Source organism: Scyliorhinus canicula, chromosome 5 (assembly GCF_902713615.1).
Source record: "Scyliorhinus canicula chromosome 5, sScyCan1.1, whole genome shotgun sequence".
Taxonomy (NCBI): Eukaryota; Metazoa; Chordata; class Chondrichthyes; order Carcharhiniformes; family Scyliorhinidae; genus Scyliorhinus; species Scyliorhinus canicula.
The window spans coordinates 59,016,593-59,039,167 of record NC_052150.1 but is presented as its reverse complement, the minus strand read 5'-3'; the positions used below and the strand labels follow the sequence as shown (position 1 = coordinate 59,039,167).

The window sequence follows — 22,575 nt, the reverse complement described above, 5'->3', positions numbered from 1 at the left end:
AATCAGAGTAACAAACACAGGTTTTATTGGTGAACATAGGAAGAGTTGACCATGTCTTCTGAGAGCTGCTTAACTTCTTGGAATAGTCCTGATGATTTTTAAAGTTGACCTAAACCAGCAGGAGAAGGAGAAGGGGAACTCTTGGGTCATTTAGAGATTTGCATCCAACCTGAGGTAGAACTGTATGGTAGATAGTTTCTCCATGCTCATATTTTAATTATTGCCCTTAAGTTGGATTTGGCACACATCCAGACCTTGAACTCAGTGGAATGTGGATTTGGTGCTAAAACCCAATTTTCTGCAGAATATGGGAGATTCCGTCTGGCAGATGGAATACAATGTTGACAAATGTGAGGTTATCCATTTTGGTAGGAATAACAGCAAACGGGATTATTATTTAAATGATAAAATATTAAAGCATGCTGCTGTGCAGAGAGACCTGGGTGTGCTAGTGCATGAGTCACAGAAAGTTGGTTTACAGGTGCAACAGGTGATTAAGAAGGCAAATGGAATTTTGTCCTTCATTGCTAGAGGGATGGAGTTTAAGACTAGGGAGGTTATGTTGCAATTGTATAAGGTGTTAATGAGGCCACACCTGGAGTATTGTGTTCAGTTTTGGTCTCCTTACTTGAGAAAGGACATACTGGCACTGGAGGGTGTGCAGAGGAGATTCACGAGGTTAATCCCAGAGCTGAAGGAGTTGGATTACGAGGAGAGGTTGAGTAGACTGGGATTGTACTCGTTGGAATTTAGAAGGATGCGGGGGGATCTTATAGAAACATATAAAATTATGAAGGGAATAGATAGGATAGATGCGGGCAGGTTGTTTCCACTGGCGGCAGAAAGCAGAACTAGGGGGCATAGCCTCAAAATAAGGGGAAGTAGATTTAGGACTGAGTTTAGGAGGAACTTCTTCACCCAAAGAGTTATGAATCTATGGAATTCCTTGCCCAGTGAAGCAGTTGAGGCTCCTTCATTAAATGTTTTTAAGGTAAAGATAGATAGTTTTTTGAAGAATAAAGGAATCAAGGGTTATGGTGTTCGGGCCGGAAAGTGGAGCTGAGTCCACAAAAGGTCAGCCATGATCTAATTGAATGGTGGAGCAGATGGTCGACTCCTGCTCCTAGTTCTTATGTTCTTTAATATATAACGTGCACAATTGGTTATGATGCCCAATATTGCATTCTTCAAAATATGTCCCTGACTGTTTTTCGGCCCATCGTGGGCCGGAGAATCGCCGGGGGGGGGGGGGGGGGGGGAAGCGCTGCGCGCGGCCACCAATTGGCGCGGCGCGATTCCCACCCCCGGCGGATCTCCGGTGCCGAAGAATTCGGCAGCCGGTGGGGATGGGATTCACACCGCCCCCCGGCGGTTCTCCAACCCGGCAGGGGGGGTCAGAGAATCCCGCCCTAGCTTACTCCTGCTGCATGGTAGCACAGTGGTTAGCACAGTTGCATCACAGCTAAAGGGTCCCAAGTTTGATTCCCGTCTTGGGTCACTGTCTGTGCGGAGTCTGCACGTTCTCCTCGTGTTTGCGTGGGTTTCCTCCGGTTTCCTCCCACAGTCGAAAGATGTGCAGGTTAGGTGGATTGGTCATGCTAAATTGCCCTTAGTGCCCAAAAAGGTGGGGTTCCTGGGTTACGGGTGTGGGCTTAAGTGGGGTGCTATTTACGGAGGCCGGTGCAGACTCGATGGGCCAAATGGCCTCCTGCACTGTAAATTCTATGATCCTGTAAATTCTTTGTTATGTTCTTATAGCATTCAATAAACTGAAACTAAATATGATATTTGTAGCCTTTGATTTGATTTTCTTATCCACTGAACCAGCACTAATTTACTATGGTGCTTGGGGATAAGAACAGAATAGAAATATGGACTCCTCTCTTATTTGTTAATGCGCTTTTTGATAATACCAATTAGCTTGTAGAAATGGATCTTATTTTGTGTGTTTTCAAATGGGATTTATTGATTAAACCCTAATAAACTTTGCAAAGTCTTAATGGTAAAAATGGTCTTAAAAATTGTATTTTTCTCAAGATGTATCTCTTCAGAAACATGTCTTTAGCCTGGAAAATGTCCACGGGCTAATTGAAAAAATTGGTTAATGAGCAATATCCTGGTTAGGTTCCATTTGTCCATATCGAATCACTTAAGCTTCAGTGCACCTGCCTGGTAAAAGTAACAGTCTTAGCAGTCTGTTTGGTCTACCCAAAATTGATACAATCTTTTAATGTTCTTATAGCAATTATTGCATTTTATACACTTCCAGTATACATGACAAACACTTCACACCAATACATTTTTGAAGTGTATATAATCATGGCGATCTGGATTATGATTGGAATTGAAATGTGTTTGCATGTGTGTTTCAATTCAGTAAGTTTGTGCTGGTGGACAAGGATAAGCGTAGACCTGGGGTGAATGTGCTTAATTGGGGGAAGGCTAATTATAACAATGTTAGGCGGGAACTGAAGAACCTAGATTGGGGGAGGATGTTTGAGGGTAAATCAACATCTGACATATGGGAGGCTTTCAAGTGTCAGTTGAAAGGAATTCCGGACCGGCATGTTCCTGTGAGGAAGAAGGATAAATACGGCAAATTTCAGGAACCTTGGATAACGAGAGATATTGTAGGCCTCGTCAAAAGAAAAAGGAGCCATTTGTCAGGGGTAGAAGGCTGGGAACAGACTAAGCCTCTGTGGAATGTAAGGAAAGTAGGAAGGAACTTAAGAAAGGAGTCAGGAGGGAAAAAAGGGGTCACGGAAAGTCATTGGCAAATATGGTTAAGGAAAATCCCAAGGCTTTTTACGTGTACATAAAAAGCAAGAGGATAGTCAGGGAAATGGTTGGCCCACTGAATGATTGGCAAGGGAATCTATGTGTGGAGCCAGAGGAAATGGGCGAGGTACTAAGTGAATACTTTGCATCAGTATTCACCAAAGCACGGTAGCATTGCTTCACAGCTCCAGGGTCCCAGGTTCGATTCCGGCTTGGGTCACTGTCTGTGAGTAGTCTGCACATCCTCCCCGTGTGTGCGTGGGTTTCCTCCGGGTGCTCCGGTTTCCTCCCACAGTCCAAAGATGTACAGGTTAGGTGGGTTGGCCATGATAAATTGCCCTTAGTGTCCAAAATTGCCCTTGGTGTTGGGTGGGGTTACTGGATTATGGGGATAGGGTGGAGGTGTTGACCTTGGGTAGGGTGCTCTTTCCAAGACTCGATGGGCCGAATGGCCTCCTTCTGCACTGTAAATTCTTTGAAAAAAGAGAAGGAATTGGTGGATGTCGAGAAGGGTGTGTAGATAGCCTGGGTCACATTGAGATCCAAAAAGACGAGGTGTTCGGTGTCTTGAAAAATATTAAGGTAGATAATTCCCCAGGGTCTGATGGGATCTACACCAGAATACTGAAGGAGGCTAGAGAGGAAATTGCTGAGGCCTTGATAGAAATCTTTGGATCCTCACTGTCTTCAGGTGATGTCCCGGAGGACTGGAGAATAGCCAATGTTGTTCCTTTGTTTAAGAAGGGTAGCAAGGATAATCCATGGAACTACAGGCCGGTGAGCCTTACGTCAGTGGGAGGAAAATTACTGGAGATAATTCTTTGAGACAGGATCTACTCCCATTTGGAAGCAAATGGACGTATTAGTGAGAGGCAGCATGGTTTTGTGAAGGGAAGGTCGTGTCTCACTAACTTGACAGAGTTTTTCGAAGAGGTCACAAAGATGATTGATGCAGGTAGGGCAGTGGATGTTGTCTATATGGACTTCAGTAAGGCCTTTGACAAGGTCCCTCTTGGTAGACTGGTACAAAAGGTGAAGTCGCACGGGATCAGGGGTGAGCTGGCAAGGTGGATACAGAACTGGCTAGGTCATAAAAGGCAGAGAGTAGCAATGGAAGGGTGCTTTTCTAATTGGAGGGCTGTGACTAGTGGTGTTCCGCAGGGATCAGTGCTGGGACCTTTGCTGTTTGTAGTATATATAAATGATTTGGAGGAAAATGTAACTGGTCTGATTAGTAAGTTTGCAGACCACAAATGTTGGTGGAATTGCGGATAGCGATGAGGACTGTCAGAGGATACAGCAGGATTTAGATCGTTTGGAGACTTGGGCGGAGAGATGGCAGATGGAGTTTAATCCGGACAAATGTGAGGTAATGCATTTTGGAAGGTCTAATGCAGGTAGGGAATATGCAGTGAATGGTAGAACCCTCAAGCGTATTGAAAGTCAGAGAGATCTAGGTGTACAGGTCCACAGGTCACTGAAAGGGGCAACACAGGTGGAGAAGGTAGTCAAGAAGGCATACGGCATGCTTGCCTTTATTGGCCGAGGCATTGATTATAAGAATTGGCAAGTCATGTTGCAGCTGTATAGAACCTTAGTTGGGCCACACTTGGAGTATCGTGTTAAATTCTGGTTGCCACACTACCAGAAGGATGTGGAGGCTTCAGAGAGGGTGCAGAAGAGATTTACCAGGATGTTGCCTGGTATGGAGGGCATTAGCTATGAGGAGAGGTTGAATAAACTTGGTTTGTTCTCACTGGAATGACGGAGGTTGATGGGCGACCTGATAGAGGTCTACTAAATTATGAGGGCATAGACAGAGTGGATAGTCAGAGGCTTTTCCCCAGGGTAGAGGGTTCAATTACTAAGGGGCATAGGTTTAAGGTGCGAGGGGCAAGGTTTAGAGTAGATGTACGAGGCAAGTTTTTCTACACTACGGGTGCCTGGAACCCGCTGCCAGAGGAGGTGGTGGAAGCAGAGATGATAGTAGCATTTAAGGGGAGTCTTGACAAATGCATGAATAGGATGGGAATAGAGGGATACGGTCCCAGGAAGTGTAGAAGATTGTAGTTTCGTCGGGCAGCATGGTGGGCACGGGCTTGGAGGGCCGAAGGGCCTGTTCGTGATCTGTACTTTTCTTTGTTCTTTTGTTCTTTGTATATTATACTAGAGCAGATCATTGTTTGGTATGCTCGCTAAGAGAATATGTCAGCCAAATCCCACTCGTGCACACACACTCTCTTTTCTCTCTCTCTCTCTCTCTCTCTCTCTCTCTCCCTTAAACTGGTGTGAAGACTACTGTTGACTTGTCTCAGTCGGTGACTTGTCAAAGCTCAGCCTTTCAGTGGGTCAATATTGATCACTGCTGCACTTGTTGTAGTCCACTGGCCCTCTCAATACGTGGCACTAATTATCCTCAGCATGGAAAATGTTGCCATAGAAACTAGTCACTAAAGTGCTGGACGGATTTTGGCATTGTTCAGTTTATCTGCAGCTCTGCATGAGGTCAAGGTAGTTCAGTAAAATCTGGAAAGGGAAAGGACCATCAAATAACTGATGCTAGGGCTACAACATGGTAAGGTTTTAAGTTTGTTTTATAAGCCAGGAGATTTTCACAATTTTATTTGCAAATTCTGTCAATGGTTCATTTATTTAAACGAGATTTACTGGTACAATAAGATCCTATGAAATGCATGTTATTTTGGCTCTTCCCAGGGCAGCACGGTGGCCTAGTGGTTAGCACAACTGCCTCACGGCGCTGAGGTCCCAGGTTCGATCCCGGCTCTGGGTCACTGTCCGTGTGGAGTTTGCACATTCTCCCCGTGTCTGCGTGGGTTTCGCCCCCACAACCCAAAAATGTGCAGAGTAGGTGGATTGGCCACGCTAAATTGCCCCTTAATTGGAAAAAATAATTGGGTAATCTAAATTTATAAAAAAAAAAAAAAAAAATTTGGCTCTTCCCTTCTAATTGCAGTTGATTCAAAAGTCAGACATTACATTAAACCTGTCTTTAAACTATTTCAATGATCGAAAGGTAGATATCTCTTACTGAGTTGCTGGACTCTCGGTCAAGCTAGTTGGTTTTCCACTGTCCTGAATGCCTTGGCATTTCTTCCAAACGAATGAATGAAATAGTGGATGCCAAGAAGCAAAGCAGTCTATTTTTTGGTGATGCTTGGGTGGAAAAAGAGAAAGAGGGAGGTAGATAATGACACTGCCCAGTTCATCCAGTTGGAAAAACCGTCTTCTGATGGGTTGCTGCAATGCATCATTGATGTTAGCTGTGGAAATCTGCATCCAACCATCGTGCTATCCTAGAGTTTTGCTAATGCAATTTATGGATGGTGTTCAGATGTATACATAGTAAAATGAATAGCCCTGTCAGATTGTTAGAAAACTGTGCACTTCATTCTGTAATTGAGTTCAGATTTCATATTGTGCTACTTGCAACTAAATGGAACTTAGAGGATGATGCTATCCCCCAGCTATTGACCAAAGTACATGAGTTTACACGTTTGACTTTGGGTGCCAGAAGATGGATCAGAAAATTCACTATTTCTGTACAATGGAGAGTAAATGCACATTAACAACCAGATTATCAATGTGAATGTAATGTTACCCAAACGGAACAAAGAGTTAAGGGAGTTAAAATCTTATGAAAAAATCTCAGATTTGTTGTTTATGGTATTTTGTCTGCAAGGAGCTCCCATTATGCTGTCAGGTTTATTTTGTACTTACTTTATCTGCCCTAGTGAGCTTCAATGATACATCTATTGACATAGAAATGAGTTTTTTCTCTCAAGCCACTATGTGCGCACAGCAAAGCTTTGGACAAAGTCCTGTTTTCCTGGTCGGGCATTTGTTACAAGGCGGTTCAAGTCCTTTGTTTGTCTGATTGATCAATGAATAATGAAATGTGAATAGGATACAGAAGGAAGAATGATGGATAAGTGGCTGTGAAATATTATAGAGAAAAAAAAATTCAATTGGGAATTATGAACATTTGCAAATGTAAAAGCTACAGTTTCGTGAATAGTGTCTTATTTTCCCTTTGTCAGCACAAACAAGACCGTGGGGCTTTATTGCACAATTTCAAACATCTTCATTCATATTTCTTAAGCTGATATTAAATATCTAACTTCTGAAGAATCTTTAATCTACCATAAATGACTTGTGCATTTTAATGGGAGAAATTCCATCCCATTGGGAAGTTTTATCCATCCTACTTTTGTTTGCTTCTATATCTGTTCTGGATTAAACTTTTTCAAAGTTAATTATCTAAATTTACTTTTTTAAATTTTTTTTCAGAAATTTAGAGTACCTAATTATTTTTTTTTCCCAATTAAGGGGCAATTTAGCGTGGCAATCCACCTAACCTGCACATCTTTTGGGTTGTGGGGGTGAAACCCATGCAGACATGAGGAGAATGTGCAAATTCCACACAGGCAGTGACCCAGGGCCAGGATTCGAACCCACAGTCCCAGTGCTAACCACTGTGCCACATGCCGCCCTTGAATTTACTTTTAGCATCTTTACAAAACACTAAATTCTGATTGAAACCAAGTAACGTCGTGCTGAAGAATTTGGAAATGCAGAAACATTCTAATCCCCTCCTTTATGGAATGTCAGGATAGATAGGATGAATGCATGGCTTGAGAGAGAGTGCAAGAGGGAGGGATTCAAATTCCTGGGGCATTGGAACCGGTTCTGAGGGAGGTGGGACCAGTACAAACCTGACAGTCTGCACCTGGACAGGACTGGAACCAATGTCCTGGGGGGGGGGGGGGGGGGGGGGGGGGAGGGGGGGGGGGGGGTGTTTGCGAGAGCTGTTGGGGAGGGTTTAAACTTTAAACTAATGTGGCAGGGGGGTGGGATCCAAGGTAGGAAGTCGGAGGGAAGTAAAACGAGGCCAGAAACAAAAAGCAGTAAGGAAGAAAGTGTAATGCAGAGAAGCCATAGCCAAAAATCAAAAAGGGCCACAGTACAGGGTACAGTGACTGAGGAGAGTGTGGAAAGGGAGGTGGTCAATGCAGGATTGGGGGTGCTGTACCTAAATGCACGCAGTGTACGGAACAAGGTAAACGAGCGTGTTGCGCATATTGAAATTGGCCGGTACGACGATGTGGGCATCACAGAGACGTGGCTGCAAGGGATGAGGGCTGGGATCTAAATATCCATGGATACATGTCCGATCAAAAGAACAGGCAGATGGGCAAAGGGGGCGGGTTGCATTGTTAGCAAGGAATAAAGTTAAATCGATAGCAAGGAGCGATATAGGATCAGAAGGCATAGAATCTGTGTGGGTAGAGTTGAGGAATCGCAAAGGTAAAAAGACCCTTAAGGGAGTTATGTACAGGCCACCTATCAGTAGTCAGGATGTGGGGCAGAAAATAAATCCGGAGATAGAAGAGGCATTTAAAAACGGCAATAGTACAATAATCATGGGAGACTTCAATATGCAGGTGGACTGGGGAAATCAGGTTGGTAGTGGATCCAAAGAAATGGAATTTGTGGAATGTCTAAGAGATGATTTTTTGGAGCAGCTTGTGACAGATCCTGCTAGGGAACAGGCAATTCTGGATTTGGTCATGTATAATGAGGCAGACTTGATTAGGGAACTTAAGGTGAAGAAACCCTTAGGGAGCAGTGACCACAATATGATAGAATTTACCCTGCAGTTTGAGAGCAAGAAGATGCAATCAGATGTAACAGTATTACAATTAAATAAGGGTAACTACAAAGACGTGAGGGTGGAGCTGGCCAGAGTTGATTGGAGAAGGAGCCTAGCAGGGAAGACAGTGGAACAGCAATGGCAGGGGTTTTGGGGGGTTATTAGGGACGCTCAACAGAAATTCACCCCGAGGAGAAGGAAACATGCTAAGGGGAGGACAAGGCATCCCTGGCTGATGAGGGATGTCAAGGAGAGCATAAAGGCTAAGGAAAAAACATACAAAGTGACAAGGATTAGTGGGAAACCAGAGGATTGGAAAGCCTTTAAAAGCGAGCAGAGAACAACTAAAAAAGCAATGTGGGGAGAAGATGAAGTACGAGTGCAAGCTAGCTAGTAATATAAAGGAAGATAGAACATAGAACGATAAAGCGCAGTGCAGGCCCTTCGGCCCTCAATGTTGCACCGACATGGAAAAAACTAAAGGCCATCTAACCTACACTATGCCCTGATCATCCATATGCTTATCCAATAAACTTTTAAATGCCCTCAATGTTGGCGAGTTCACTACTGTTGCAGGTAGGGCATTCCACGGCCTCGCCACTCTTTGCGTAAAAAACCCACCTCTGACCTCTGTCCTATATCTATTACCCCTCAATTTAAGGCTATGTCCCCTCGTGCTAGCCACCTCCATCCATGGGAGAAGGCTCTCGTTGTCCACCCTATCTAACCCTCTGATCATTTTGTGTGCCTCTATTAAGTCACCTCTTAACCTTCTTCTCTCTAACGAAAACAACCTCAAGTCCATCAGCCTTTCCTCATAAGATTTTCCCTCCATACCAGGCAACATCCTGGTAAATCTCCTCTGCACCCGTTCAAAAGCTTCCACGTCCTTCCTATAATGAGGCGACCAGAACTGTACGCAATACTCCAAATGCGGCCGTACTTGAGTTTTGTACAACTGCAACATGACCTCATGGCTCCGGAACTCAATCCCTCTACCAATAAAGGCCAACACACCATAGGCCTTTTTCACAACCTTATCAACCTGGGTGGCAACTTTCAGGGATCTATGTACATGGACACCGAGATCCCTCTGCTCATCCACACTACCAAGAATTTTACCATTAGCCAAATAATCCGCATTCCTGTTATTCTTTCCAAAGTGAATCACTTCACACTTCTCCACATTAAACTCCATTTGCCACCTCTCAGCCCAGCTCTGCAGCTTATCTATGTCCCTCTGTAACCTGCAACATCCTTCCGCACTGTCTACAACTCCACCGACTTTAGTGTCGTCTGCAAATTTACTCACCCATCCTTCTGCGCCCTCCTCTGTCATTTATAAAAATGACAAACAGCATCGGCCCCAGAACAGATCCTTGTGGTACGCCACTCGTAACTGAACTCCATTCTGAACATTTCCCATCAACCACCACTCTCTGTCTTCTTTCAACTAGCCAATTTCTGATCCAGATCTCTAAATCACCCTCAATCCCCAGCCTCCGTATTTTCTGCAATAGCCGACCGTGGGGAACCTTATCCAAACGCTTTACTGAAATCCATATACACCACATCAACTGCTCTACCCTCGTCTACCTGTTCAGTCACCTTCTCAAAGAACTCGATAAGGTTTGTGAGGCATGACCTACCCATCTCAAAACCATGCTGACTATCCCTAATCATATTATTCCTATCTAGATGATTATAAATCGTATCTTTTATAATCCTCTCCAAGACTTTACCCACCACAGGCGTTAGGCTCACCGGCCTATAGTTACCTGGGTTATCTCTACTCCCCTTCTTGAACAAAGGGACCACATTTGCTATCCTCCAGTCCTCTGGCACTATTCCTGTAGCCAATGATGACATAAAAATCAAAGCCAAAGGCTCAGCAATCTCTTCCCTGGCTTCCCAGAGAATCCTAGGATAAATCCCATCAGGCCCGATGTTGCATAGATTAGACTTATCTATTTTCACCTTGTCCAGAATTGCCAACACTTCTTCCCTACGCACCTCAATGCCATCTATTCTAATAGCCTGGGTCTCAGCATTCTCCTCCACAATATTATCTTTTTCCTGAGTGAATACTGACGAAAAGTATTCATTTAGTATCTCGCTTATCTCCTCCGCCTCCACACACAACTTCCCACCACTGTCCTTGACTGGCCCAACTCTTACTCCAGTCATTCTTTTATTCCTGACATACCTATAGAAAGCTTTTGGGTTTTCCTTGATCCCACCTGCCAAAGACTTCTCATATCCCCTCCTTGCTCGTCTTAGCTCTCTCTTTAGATCCTTCCTCGCTTCCCTGTAACTATCAAGCGCCCCAACTGAAACTTCACGCCTCATCTTCACATAGGCCTCCTTTTTCCTCTTAACAAGAGATTCCACTTCTTTGGTAAATCACGGTTCCCTCGCTTTACCCTTTCCTCCCTGTCTGACTGGTACGTACTGATCAAGAACACGCAATAGCTGTTCCTTGAACAAACTCCACATATCCAGTGTGCCCAACCCTTGCAGCCTACTTCTCCAACCTACACATCCTAAGTCATGTCTAATGGCATCATAATTGCCCTTCCCCCAGCTATAACTCTTGGCCTGCGGGGTATACTTATCCCTTTCCATCACTAATGTAAAGGTCACCGAATTGTGGTCACTGTCTCCAAAGTGTTCACCTACCTCCAGATCTAACACCTGTCCTGCTTCATTACCCAAAACCAAATCCAATGTGGCCTCACCTCTTGTTGGCCTGTCAACATATTGTGTCAGAAAACCCTCCTGCACACATTGTACAAAGAACGACCCATCCAATGTACTCGAACTATATATTTTCCAGTCAATATTAGGAAAGTTAAAGTCTCCCATAACAACTACCCTGTTACTTTCGCTCTTTTCCAGAATCATCTTCGCCATCCTTTCCTCTACATCTCTAGAACTATTAGGTGGCCTATAGAAAACTCCCAGCAGTGTGACCTCTCCTTTCCTGTTTCTAACCTCAGCCCATACTACCTCGGAAGAAGAGTCCCCATCTTGCATCCTTTCTGCCACCGTAATACTGTCCTTGACTAGCAGCGCCACACCTCCCCCTCTTTTGCCCCCTTCTCTGACCTTACTAAAACACCTAAACCCCGGAACCTGCAACAACCATTCCTGTCCCTGCTCTATCCATGTCTCTGAAATGGCCACAACATCGAAGTCCCAGGTACCAACCCATGCTGCCAGTTCCCCTACCTTATTTCGTATACTCCTGGCATTGAAATAGACACACTTCAAACCACCGACCTGAACACTGGCGCCCTCCTGCGAAGTCAAATCTGTGCTCCTGACCTCTCTACTCTCAATCTCCCGTACCCCAAAACTACAATCCAGGTTCCCATGCCCCTGCTGAATTAGTTTAAACCCCCCCAAAGAGTACTAACAAATCTCTCCCCCCCCCCCCCCCCCCAGGATATTGGTGCCCCTTAGGTTCAGATGTAGACCATCCTGTCTATAGAGGTCCCACCTTCCCCAGAAAGAGCCCCAGTTATCCAGAAATCTGAATCCCTCCCGCCTGCACCATCCCTGTAGCCACGTGTTTAATTGCTCTCTCTCCCTATTCCTCACTATCACGTGGCACGGGCAACAACCCAGAGATAACAACTCTGTTTGTTCTCACTCTGAGCTTCCATCCTAGCTCCCTAAAGGCCTGCCTGACATCCTTGTCCCCTTTCCTACCTATGTCGTTAGTGCCAATGTGGACTACGACTTGGGGCTGCTCCCCTTCCCCCTTAAGGACCCGAAAAACACGATCCGAGACATCACTTACCCTTGCACCTGGGAGGCAACATACCAAAGATAGGAAGTAATGTTTTCAATATATAAAAGGTAAGAGAGAGGCAAAAATAGACATTGGACCACGAGAAAATGTGGCCGGAGAAGTAATAATAGGAAACAAAGAAATGGCAGACAAACTGAATAGTTACTTTGCATCAGTCTTCACGGTGGAAGACACCAGTGGGATGTTAGAGCTCCAGGAGAACCAGGGGGCAGAGGTGACTGCAGTTACTAAGGAGAAGGTTCTGGGGAAACTGAAAGTTCTGAAGGTGGATTAGTCACCTGGACCAGATGGACTACACTAAGGGTCCTGAAAGAGAAAGCTGAGGAAACTGTGGAGGCATTAGTGATATTTTTCAGGAATCGTTTGAGGCAGGAAGGTTCCCAGAGGACTTGAAAATGGCTAATGTAACACCCCTGTTTAAGAAGGGAGGGAGGGAGAAGACTGGAAATTATAGGCCGGTTAGCCTGACTTCGGTCATTGGTAAGATTTTAAAGTCTGTTATTAAAGGTGAGATCGCGAAGCACTTGGAAGTGCATGGTAAAATAGGACCGAGTCAGCACGGCTTTGTCAAAGGGAGGTCGTGTCTGACAAATCTGTTCAAGTTCTTTTAGGAGGTAACAAGCAAGTTAGACAAAGGAGAATCCGTGGACGTGATTTATTTAGATTTCCAGAAGGCCTTTGACAATGTGCCACATAGGAGACTGTTGAATAATTTAAAAGCCCATGCTGACTGGCAGAAGACAGAGAGTGGGAATAAAGGGTTTTTTTTCAGGATGGCAGCCGGTGACTAGTGGTGTGCCTCAAGGGTCTGTGCTGGGACCACAACATTTTACAATATGCATTAATGATCTGGAAGAAGGTACTGAAGGCACTGTTGCTAATTTTGCAGATGATGCAAAGATCAATAGAGGGACAGGTAGTATTGAGGAAACAAGGGGGCTGCATAAGGACTTGGACAAGCTAGGAGAGTGAGGCATGAAGTGGCAAATTAAATATAATGTGGAAAAGTATGAGGTTATGCACTTTGGAAGGAGGAATGTAGGCATAGACTATTTTCTAAATTGGGAAATGCTTCGGAAAGCAGAAGCACAAAGGGACTTGGGAGACGTTGTTCACGATTCTCTTAAGGTTAATGTGCAGGTTCAGTCGGCAGTTAAGAAGGCAAATGCAATGTTAGCATTCATGTCAAGAGGGCTACAATACAAGACCAGGGATGTACTTCTGAGGCTGTATAAGGCTCTGGTCAGACCCCATTTGGAGTATTGTGAGCAGTTTTGGGCCCCATATCTAAGGAAAGATGTGCTGGCCTTGGAAAGGGTCCAGAGGAGGTTCACAAGAATGATCCCTGGATTTAAGAACTTGTCAAATAAGGAACGTTTGAGAACTCTGGGTCTGTACTCGTTGGAGTTTAGAAGGATGAGGGGAGATCTTATTGAAACGTACAAGATACTGCGAGGCCTGGATAGAGTGGATGTGGAGAGGATATTTCCACTTGTCGGAAAAACTAGAACCAGAGGACACCATCCCAGATTAAAGGGACGATCCTTTAAAACAGAGATGAGGAGGAATTTTTTTCAGCCAGAGGGTCGTGAATCTGTGGAACTCTTTGCCGCAGAAGGCTGTGAAGGGCAAATCAGAGTGTCTTTCAGACAGAGATAGCTAGGTTATTGATTAATAAGGGGATCAGGGGTTGTGGGGAGAAGGCAGGAAATGAGGATGAGAAAAATATCAGCCATGATTGAATGGTGGAGCAGACTCGATGGGCCAAGTGGCCTAATTCTGCTCCTATGTCTTATGGTCTTGTGTCTTTATATACAAGTACAATGAAATGTTATCTAATTTCAAGACCATATACTGTCCTTCATACTGTGGTTGGCTGAGGAAGTAAAAAGGCTTTACTGGCTGATGGACTTCAAATGACAGGAGAATGATGCACATTTGTCATTTCCTATTGCTGTTAGCATTACTGTGCTATCTCTGCTGCTAAATATGCTAATCCTCTGTTCTCACTTTCTCTCCATTAAGATGCCAGATCAATTCGACCAAACAGTTGTACTAAATCAGCTGAGATATTCAGGAATGTTGGAAACTGTGAAAATACGACGAGCTGGATTCCCAGTCAGGAGGCAGTTCAGTAACTTCTGTGCAAGGTATTTTTTTTGTAATTCAAGATTATAGCATATTGGTTTTTTTTATTATAATAATATTTTTAGTGTCGCAAGTAGGCTTGCATTAACACTGCAATAAAGTTACTGTGAAAATCCTCTAGTCGCCACATTCCGGGGCCTGTTTGGGTGCACTGAGGGAGAATTCGGAATGTCCAATTCACCTAACAAGCACGTCTTTCAGGACTTGTGGGAGGAAACCGGAGCACCCGGAGGAAACCCATGCAGACACTGGGAGAACGTGCAGACTCCGCACAGACTGACCCAAGCCAGGAATCTAACCCGGGTCTGTGGCGCTGTGAAACTACAGTGCTAACCACGGCTACCGTGCCACCCTGAGGTCGTGTTGTGCGCAGTAATCACCCTGAAATATAAATGGAGGCAGCGCTTTTTGTGGATCTTTCCTAATTTACCAACTGTGTTAAAATGAAAGCATGTGCTTTAAAAAAGAGATACCTGTATTCCAAGTACACTTCCTTCTGGATCAAAAGCTTGAAAGATGAGTGTTGTGGAAGATCGTAATTGATATTTTCAAATGATGAAAGGATTGATTTAATTATGTTTATTGTAAGTCCACCAACAAAGGTTAACCATCAGCAAAGGTCAGAAATTGGCAGGACAGTTCACATGTGATTTGAGACCAATATAAAAGGATCCTATTGTCACAGGCCCTGCAAACACACTATTCCTATGGAAGTTGTGGAAATTTAGATGTGTGCGCATGTGGAATAATAATGGGATCTGCTGTTTTCAAAGTTTATTTCCCTCCAGTGCCTATCCAATTTCCTTTTGAAATCATTCATCAGGTACGATTTAAAGGAAACATTTTGAAGTGTCATTTTGGGTACGATCGGTGGGGGTTTTTTGATGGCCTCATCGGCACGATCGCAGTCCATTTTTTTGCCAATCAAGGGGCAATTTTGCATGGCCACTCCACTGCCATGCACATCATTAGGTGGTGGGGTTGACACCCACGGAGACACGGGGAGAATGTGCAAACTCCACACAGACAGTGACTCGGGGCTGAGATCGAACCCGGGTCCGCAGCACCATGAGGCAGAAGTACTAACCACTGTGCCACCGTGCCGCCCCTAGCAGTCCATATTTAGCAGAACTTAGTGTCTGAAATTAGCCCAAAAGAACATCTCACGTTACTGCTGTCTCGCCGTCTGATTCGCCAGACTTGCGCCTCAACCACAAGAGTGAAAGAGCACCCCTCTCCAGCACTGGCAGCAGGTCAACTTGCATCCTCCCTTTTCCTTACTCCAGGCCACAAAAGCACAAGAGGCAGCAGGAAATACACAACCTTCAGACACTTGCAGCTACCGGCCTGTGCAATCAGCAAACACACCCTGCAGCTCCACTTCAGAATATTTTGTTTATTAAATGGTCAACAATACCTTTATAGAAAAAGATAGAAACAAACTACTTAACAGTCCATATATCACACCAAGTGATAGTTTAAGTGAATGGTCTCGGATCTGGCAGATGGAATACAATGTTGACAAATGTGAGGTTATCCATTTTGGTAGGAATAACAGCAAAAGGGATTATTATTTAAATGATAAAATATTAAAACATGAAGCTGTGCAGAGGGACCTGGGTGTCCTAGTGCATGAGTCGCAAAAAGTTTGTTTACAGGTGCAACAGGTGATTAAGAAGGCAAATGGAGTTTTGTCCTTCATTGCTAGAGGGATGGAGTTTAAGACTAGGGAGGTTATGCTGCAACTGTATACGCTGTTAGTGAGACCACACCTGGAGTATTGTGTTAAGTTTATGGTCTTACCTGAGAGAGGATTTACTGGTGCTGGAGGGTGAGCAGAGGAGATTCACTAGGTTAATCCCAGAGTTGAGGGGATTACGAGGAGAGGTTGAGTCGACTGTCCTTGTTTTAATTTAGAGGGATGCGGGGGGATCTTATAGAAACATATAAAATTATGACGGCAATAGATAGGATAGATGCGGGCAGGTTGTTTCCACTGGCAGATGAAAGCAGAACCAGGGGGCATAGCCTCAAAATAAGGGGAAATAGATCAAGGACTGAGTTTTGGAGGAACCTCTTCACCAAAGGGTTGTGAATCTATGGAATTCCTTGCCTGGTGAAGTAGTTGAGGCTCCTTCATTAAATGTTTTCAAGATAAAGATAGTTTTTTGAGGAATAAAGGGTTATGGTGTTTGAGTGGGAAAGTGGAGCTGAGTCCACAAAAGATCAGCCATGATTTCATTGACTGGCGGAGCAGGTTCGAAGGGCCAAATGGCCTACACCTGCTCCTAGTTCTGATGTTCTTATGTTCAACCATTAAACGGCAAGGAAGAGGCACAGTGCCATACACACACAAACATCTTTTCACGGCAGAATATTGGTACAAATACAAAGCTACAACACTGCATTTATACAAAGAAAACCAAATACGCGTTAAACCTATCAACAGTACAATGAGGTCACCAGCATCTGACTCACCCTGCTGCTGTCTCCTGCTCTCTCAGCTCCCAGCAGTAAACTCGCATCAGTGGAAAGTCGCTTGGGTAAAGCAGAACAATACACCGGAGAATGTCACAGCAGAAGAGGGAGATACCACTCCTTCCACCTCTCCGGCATGGGCAGTAGGCTCCGTACTCCAGGCCACAGAAGCAAAAGGGCCTATAGCAGACAAACACACTGCTTTCAAGCAGTAAACATTACACAGTCAACAGTACAATACTCTCTTCCCCTCCCGCAGCTTCAGCAGTAACCTCGCATCAGTGGAAAGTTGCTCGAGGGTCGCTTAACAAAACACCGGAAAGTCACATCGATGCAGAGCACGGCAGAAGAGCGAAAGAGCATCCCTTCCCCTTCGCTATCACTGATAGTAGGTCATCTTACTGCCACCTTTCCCTTTGCCCCAAGCCACAGAAGCAAGAGAGCTGGCACCAGACCACCACATGGCCTCCAGGAATGAAACATTAAACAATCAACAGTACAATAACAAACACACTGCTTGTGGACATTGAACAGTCAACAATCTGCAAAAGGATTCCTTCAAGGCTTGTCGAATTGGTCTGCCACCCCTTCTCTCCAGCACTGGTAGTGGGTCATCTTACTTCCTTTCTGTGTGCTTCAGAACACAGAAGCAAAAGAGGCAACAGAAGACAGACACAATCCGCAAAACATTTCTGCAATAACTTCACCAAGTTGCGTCGTCAAATCGGTCCAGCAGCACCAGTTGAGAATATTTTGTTTATTAAACGGTCGACATTAACAAAGATTTTTCTTTTTAAATTTTTTTTTAAATTTAGAGTACCCAATTAATTTTTTTCCAATTAAGGGGCAATTTAGTGTGGCCAATCCACCTAGCTTACACATCTTTTGGGTTGTGGGGGCGAAACACACGTAAACACGGGGAGAATGTGCAAACTCCACACGGAGAGTGACACAGAGTCGGGATCGAACCTGGGACCTCGGCGCCGCAAGGCTTCAGTTCTAACCCACTGCGCCACCGTGCTGCCCGACATTAACAAAGATGCGGCGATGCCGACATTGGACTGGGGTGAGCACAGTAAGAAGTCTTGCAACACCAGTTTAAAGTCCAACAGCTTTGTTTCAAATCACAAGCTTGTGATTTGAAACAAACATGTTGGATTTTAACCTGGTGTTGTAAAAGTTCTTACTGGACATTAACAAAGATTGAAAATCAGACTTCTGGTGGCGGCCATGGAAGAGTAGGTCGCACATTTGACAGCAATGCCTGTGACGGACTTTTGAAACTTTTCCCCCATTTTTCCCGGATTTTATTGGATGAATTGGTGAAGAGTGAGACAGTAAGGAGAAATCCCCCTCCGGTGTATGGAGAATTGGACCAGAAGTGACCATATGAGAAGACAAAGTCCTATAAGGGAGGCGCAAGCAGAGCCGACAATGCGGGAAAGCATAGGGGAGAGCAAGGGAGACGGCACAGTTGTCGACGGAGCAGCTGATGGAGTTTTCTTTTGAAGATTGCTTTGCCAAGCTGAAGAAGGACACACTGGACCCGATTAAAGGTGTTTTGATCAAGTTGTGCAGAATCAAGAGACCCACGGGAGAGCGATCCAGGAGTTGGAAAAAAAGGTGTCCGAGCACAAGGAGTATATAATCGTGCTGGAGACCAAGGTGGAGATGATGAATGACCACCAGAAAAGAATGCAGGAGAAGCTGGAAGACCTGGAGAACAGGTCCAGGAGGCAAAATCTTAGAATTGTCGACCTCCCTGAAGGCAGTGAGGGATCGGATGAGAGGGCTTATGTGACGGACATGTTGGAGAAGTTGATGGGGGCTGAGTGTTCCCTCGGCCCCTGGAAGTGGATAAAGTGCACAGAGCCCTCGCGAAGAAGCCCCGAGCGAACGAGCCGCCGAGGGCAATGGTGGTACGCTTTCCCCGATTCCTGGACAAGGAACACGTTCTGCGGTGCGCCAAGAAGGAACGTAGCAGGAAGTGGGAGAAGGAACGGAGCAGCAAGTGTGAGCTGCGCATTTATCAGGACCTGGGCGTGAATTTGGCCAAGAGGCGAGCTGGGTTTAATCGGGCAAAAACGGCCCTCTTTAAGAAGGGGGTGAAGTTTGGGATGCTGTACCCAGCCCATCTGTGGGTCACATATGAGGAACGGCACTTCTACTTTGAAACACCAGATGAAGTATGGACTTTTATGAAAGAAAAGAGGCTGGAGGCAAATTAAAATATACTGAAGCCTTGGAGAGTACTATGGTGGTGATTTGTTGTGCTGGGCTGTATAAGTATAAGCAGTGTCATTTATAATAAGGGACTGTTTGGACGGCTAAAGATAATTTGTCTTGCATGGAGATGGTTAGGGGGGGGGATGGTGTTTGGGTTTGGTTCTGTTTTTGGGTGTTTTCTTTTTCTAAAGTAGCTGTTTCTTCACTTTTTTTTTCTGATGTTTGTTTACTGGGGAATGTGATGCTTTTAATATGTTTGTCCAAGTGTGGGGAGAGGGGAGAGAACAATGGGGAGCCGGACTGCTTGGTGCCAGGAGCGGGCGCTATCAAGTCAGCATGGGTCAGCTGACTCTCGGAAGCACAGTGGGGGGCGAGCAGATGTTAAGCTGGAGCTTGACTTGGGGGGGGGGGGGGGGGGTTGGGTTTCCAGTGTTGCTAGGGTTTCCAGTGTTGCTAGGGAGGGAGGTGGGGGGGAGCTGCTTTGCTGACAGGGCACAAACTATTACTCGGGGACAAATGGGAGGTCGGGAATGGCGAATGCCCAAGGATGGGGGGGGGGGGGGCTCGAGGAGGCAGAGCTACAGGCTGGCCTAAAAAGGGTGATGGCTAGTCGGTGTGGGGGGGGGGGGGGGGGGAGAGAGAAGCCCCCTGACCAGGCTGATTACATGGAATGTCAGAGGCCTGAATGGGCGGTCAAGAGGGCTCATGTGTTTGCGCATTTGAGGGGGCTGAAGGCGTAACATGGCAATGCTACAAGAGACGCACCTGAAGGGTACAGACCAGACAAGATTAAGAAAGGGGTGGGTTAGCCAAGTAATCCACTCGGCACTGGATTCAAACACCAGTGCGATCTTGATCAACAAAGATTGGCATTCGAAGCAGGGAGAATCATTTCGGACAAGGGGAGTAGGTATATAATGGTGAGTGGGAAGTGGAGGGAGTGCGGGTGGTACTCGTGAACATATATGCTCCGAATTGGGACGATGTGGAATTTATGAGGCGGGTGTTAGATGAGATCCCAGACTTACAGTCACATAACCTGATCATGGGAGGGGACTTCAACACAGTCATTGATCCAGAATTGGACCAGTCACAATATAGGACAGGGAGGAGGCCGGCTGCCACAAATGAATTGAAGGGATTTATGGAACAGATGGAGGGAGTAGACCCATGGAGGTTTACACAGCCAAGGGCGAAGGAGTTTTCCTTTTTCTCACATGTCCACAAGGTATACTCTCGCATTGACTTTGTTGTTCTGAGCAGGGAGCTAATACCGGGGGTGGTGGATACTGAGTACTCGGCAATCTCCGTGTCGGATCATGCCCCACATTAGGTGGATCTACGGGTTAGTGTGGAGAGAGGGCAACGGCCGCTGTGGAGAATGGATGTGGGGTTGCTAGCGGACGAAGTGATTTCTGGGCGGGTTAACAAATCCATCCAGAACTACCTGGAAACAAATGGTACGGGGGAGGTCTCTGCAGAAACGGTTTCGGAAGATTTGAAGGCAGTGGTCCGAGGGAAATTAATCTCGATACGGGCCCACAGAGAAAAGGCGGAATGGGCTGAGAGGAACAGGTTAGTGGAGGAGATACTCCAGGTGGACAGGAGATACTTGGAGGCCCCAGACACAGGGCTACTGAGGGAGTGGCGGAGGTTACAGGCGGAATTTGGGCTGTTGACTACAGGGAAAGCGGTGGAACAGTTGAGGACGGCAAGGGGATTTGAGTACAGGGCAAGCAGAATGTCGGCGCACCAGCTCAGGAAAAGGGAGGTGGCCAGGGAGACAGGTAAAGTAAAGAGTAGAGGTGGAAATCCTGTCCTGGTCTCAGCAGGGGTGAACAACGTGTTTGAGGACTTCTATAGTAAATTTATATGATTCGGAACCACCGCCTGGGGTTGAGGGGTTGAGGCAGTTTTTGGATCAATTGAGGTTTCCGAAGGTAGATCAGGATCTGCTGGAAGGGCTGGGAGCCCCAATTGAGATTGAGGAAATAATCAAGTAGCTGGAGGGCATGCAGTCGGGCAAGGCCCCGGGGCCTGACGGCTACCCGATGGAATTCTATGAGACGTTTTCAGTGATATTGAGCCGACTGCTGGCGAGGACATTTAATGAAGCAAGAGAGAAGTGAGTCCTCCCCCCAACAGTGTCGCAGGCCTCAATTTCATTGATCCTGAAACGGGAGAAGGATCTGGAGCAATGCGGGTCATACAGGCCAATTTCTCTCCTGAATGTGGACCCCAAACTGCTGGCTAAGATATTGGCCACAAGGATAGAGGACTATGTCCCGGGGGTGATAGGAGAAAACCAGACGGGATTTGTAAAGGGCAGGCAACTCAGGCCAATGTTCAAAGGTTTTTGAATGTTATTATTATGCCCTCAGAAGGAGAGGAGGTGGAGGTGGTGGTATCAATGGATGCAGAGAAGGCGTTTGATCAGGTGGAGCGTGAATACCTGTGGGAGGTGCTGGGAAGGTTCGGGTTTGGTGAGGCCTTCATTGACTGGGTGCGGTTGCTCTATCAGGCACCAGTAACGAGTGTGCGTACGTATCGGCTGAGGTCAGGGTACCTTAAACTACACCGAGGGATGAGTCACGGGTGGTCCCTCTCCCCATTACTGTTTGCTCTGACCATAGAGCCATTGGCCATGACATTAAGAGCCTCTGAGAACTGGAGAGGGTGGGTTTGGGGGTGGAAGCGTGGAGCACCGGGTCTCGCTTTACGCAGATGACCTGCTCTTGTATATTTCAAACCCGTTTGGAGGGGATGGGGGAAGTAATGCGAATCCTGGGGGAAACTCATGGGTGGGAAAAGAGAATCCGGCCCAATTTTTCACAGACTAGCAGAGGTGAAAACATTACCTTTGTTCATCTCAGCAGTAAAGGTAAATATCTCAGAAGAGGTCTGGATTCTACCAACGGTCCTCCATAACTTTGATGGGAATGCTGGAAAATAGTATATATAGCCATCTTTCCCATTTCTCTCTTTCAACTGTCGTAGTTACAGTGAATGATCAAGAGTCTCCTGTGGAAGTTCCAAGCAACAGACTTTAACATATCAGTGAAAATGTAAGGCATTTGTAGGAAAGAAAATGAATGACTTGTTGGTTTCTTTCCTCAGATATAAAGTCTTGATGCGGAACCTTTCCCTACCTGATGATCTAAGAGGACAGTGTGCTGCATTACTTTATTGCTATGACAACACTAATACAGACTGGCAGTTGGGGAAAACAAAGGTAAATTGGTTTAGAAACATGTTTTTCCCTGTGACATCTAGTTAACATCAGGAAAATAAATCTGTTTTTAATGTTCAAAAATTATTGGCTCTATACTTTTCAATAAACCCCATCCTTACAGACGTATTTTGCCTACTAACATGGGGGCATGATTTACTGGCCTTGTCATGTTCGACCTGGTCATGCGACGAGGCCGTTAAATCTCACGAGAGGCATCTCATGAGA

General features: G+C 45.6%; 1 protein-coding gene across 2 annotated transcripts in view; it reads left to right on the top strand.

Annotated features, from left to right (window-relative positions):
- myo10 (myosin X) overlaps positions 1-22,575 on the top strand; it is a 508,428-nt gene that overhangs the window by 300,088 nt on the left and 185,765 nt on the right. For both annotated transcript variants that reach the window (XM_038797136.1, XM_038797137.1), the window contains 2 exons: positions 14,292-14,416; positions 22,236-22,350. In XM_038797136.1, coding sequence (XP_038653064.1) covers positions 14,292-14,416; positions 22,236-22,350 — 240 coding nt within the window. The remainder of the gene's footprint in view (positions 1-14,291; positions 14,417-22,235; positions 22,351-22,575) is intronic.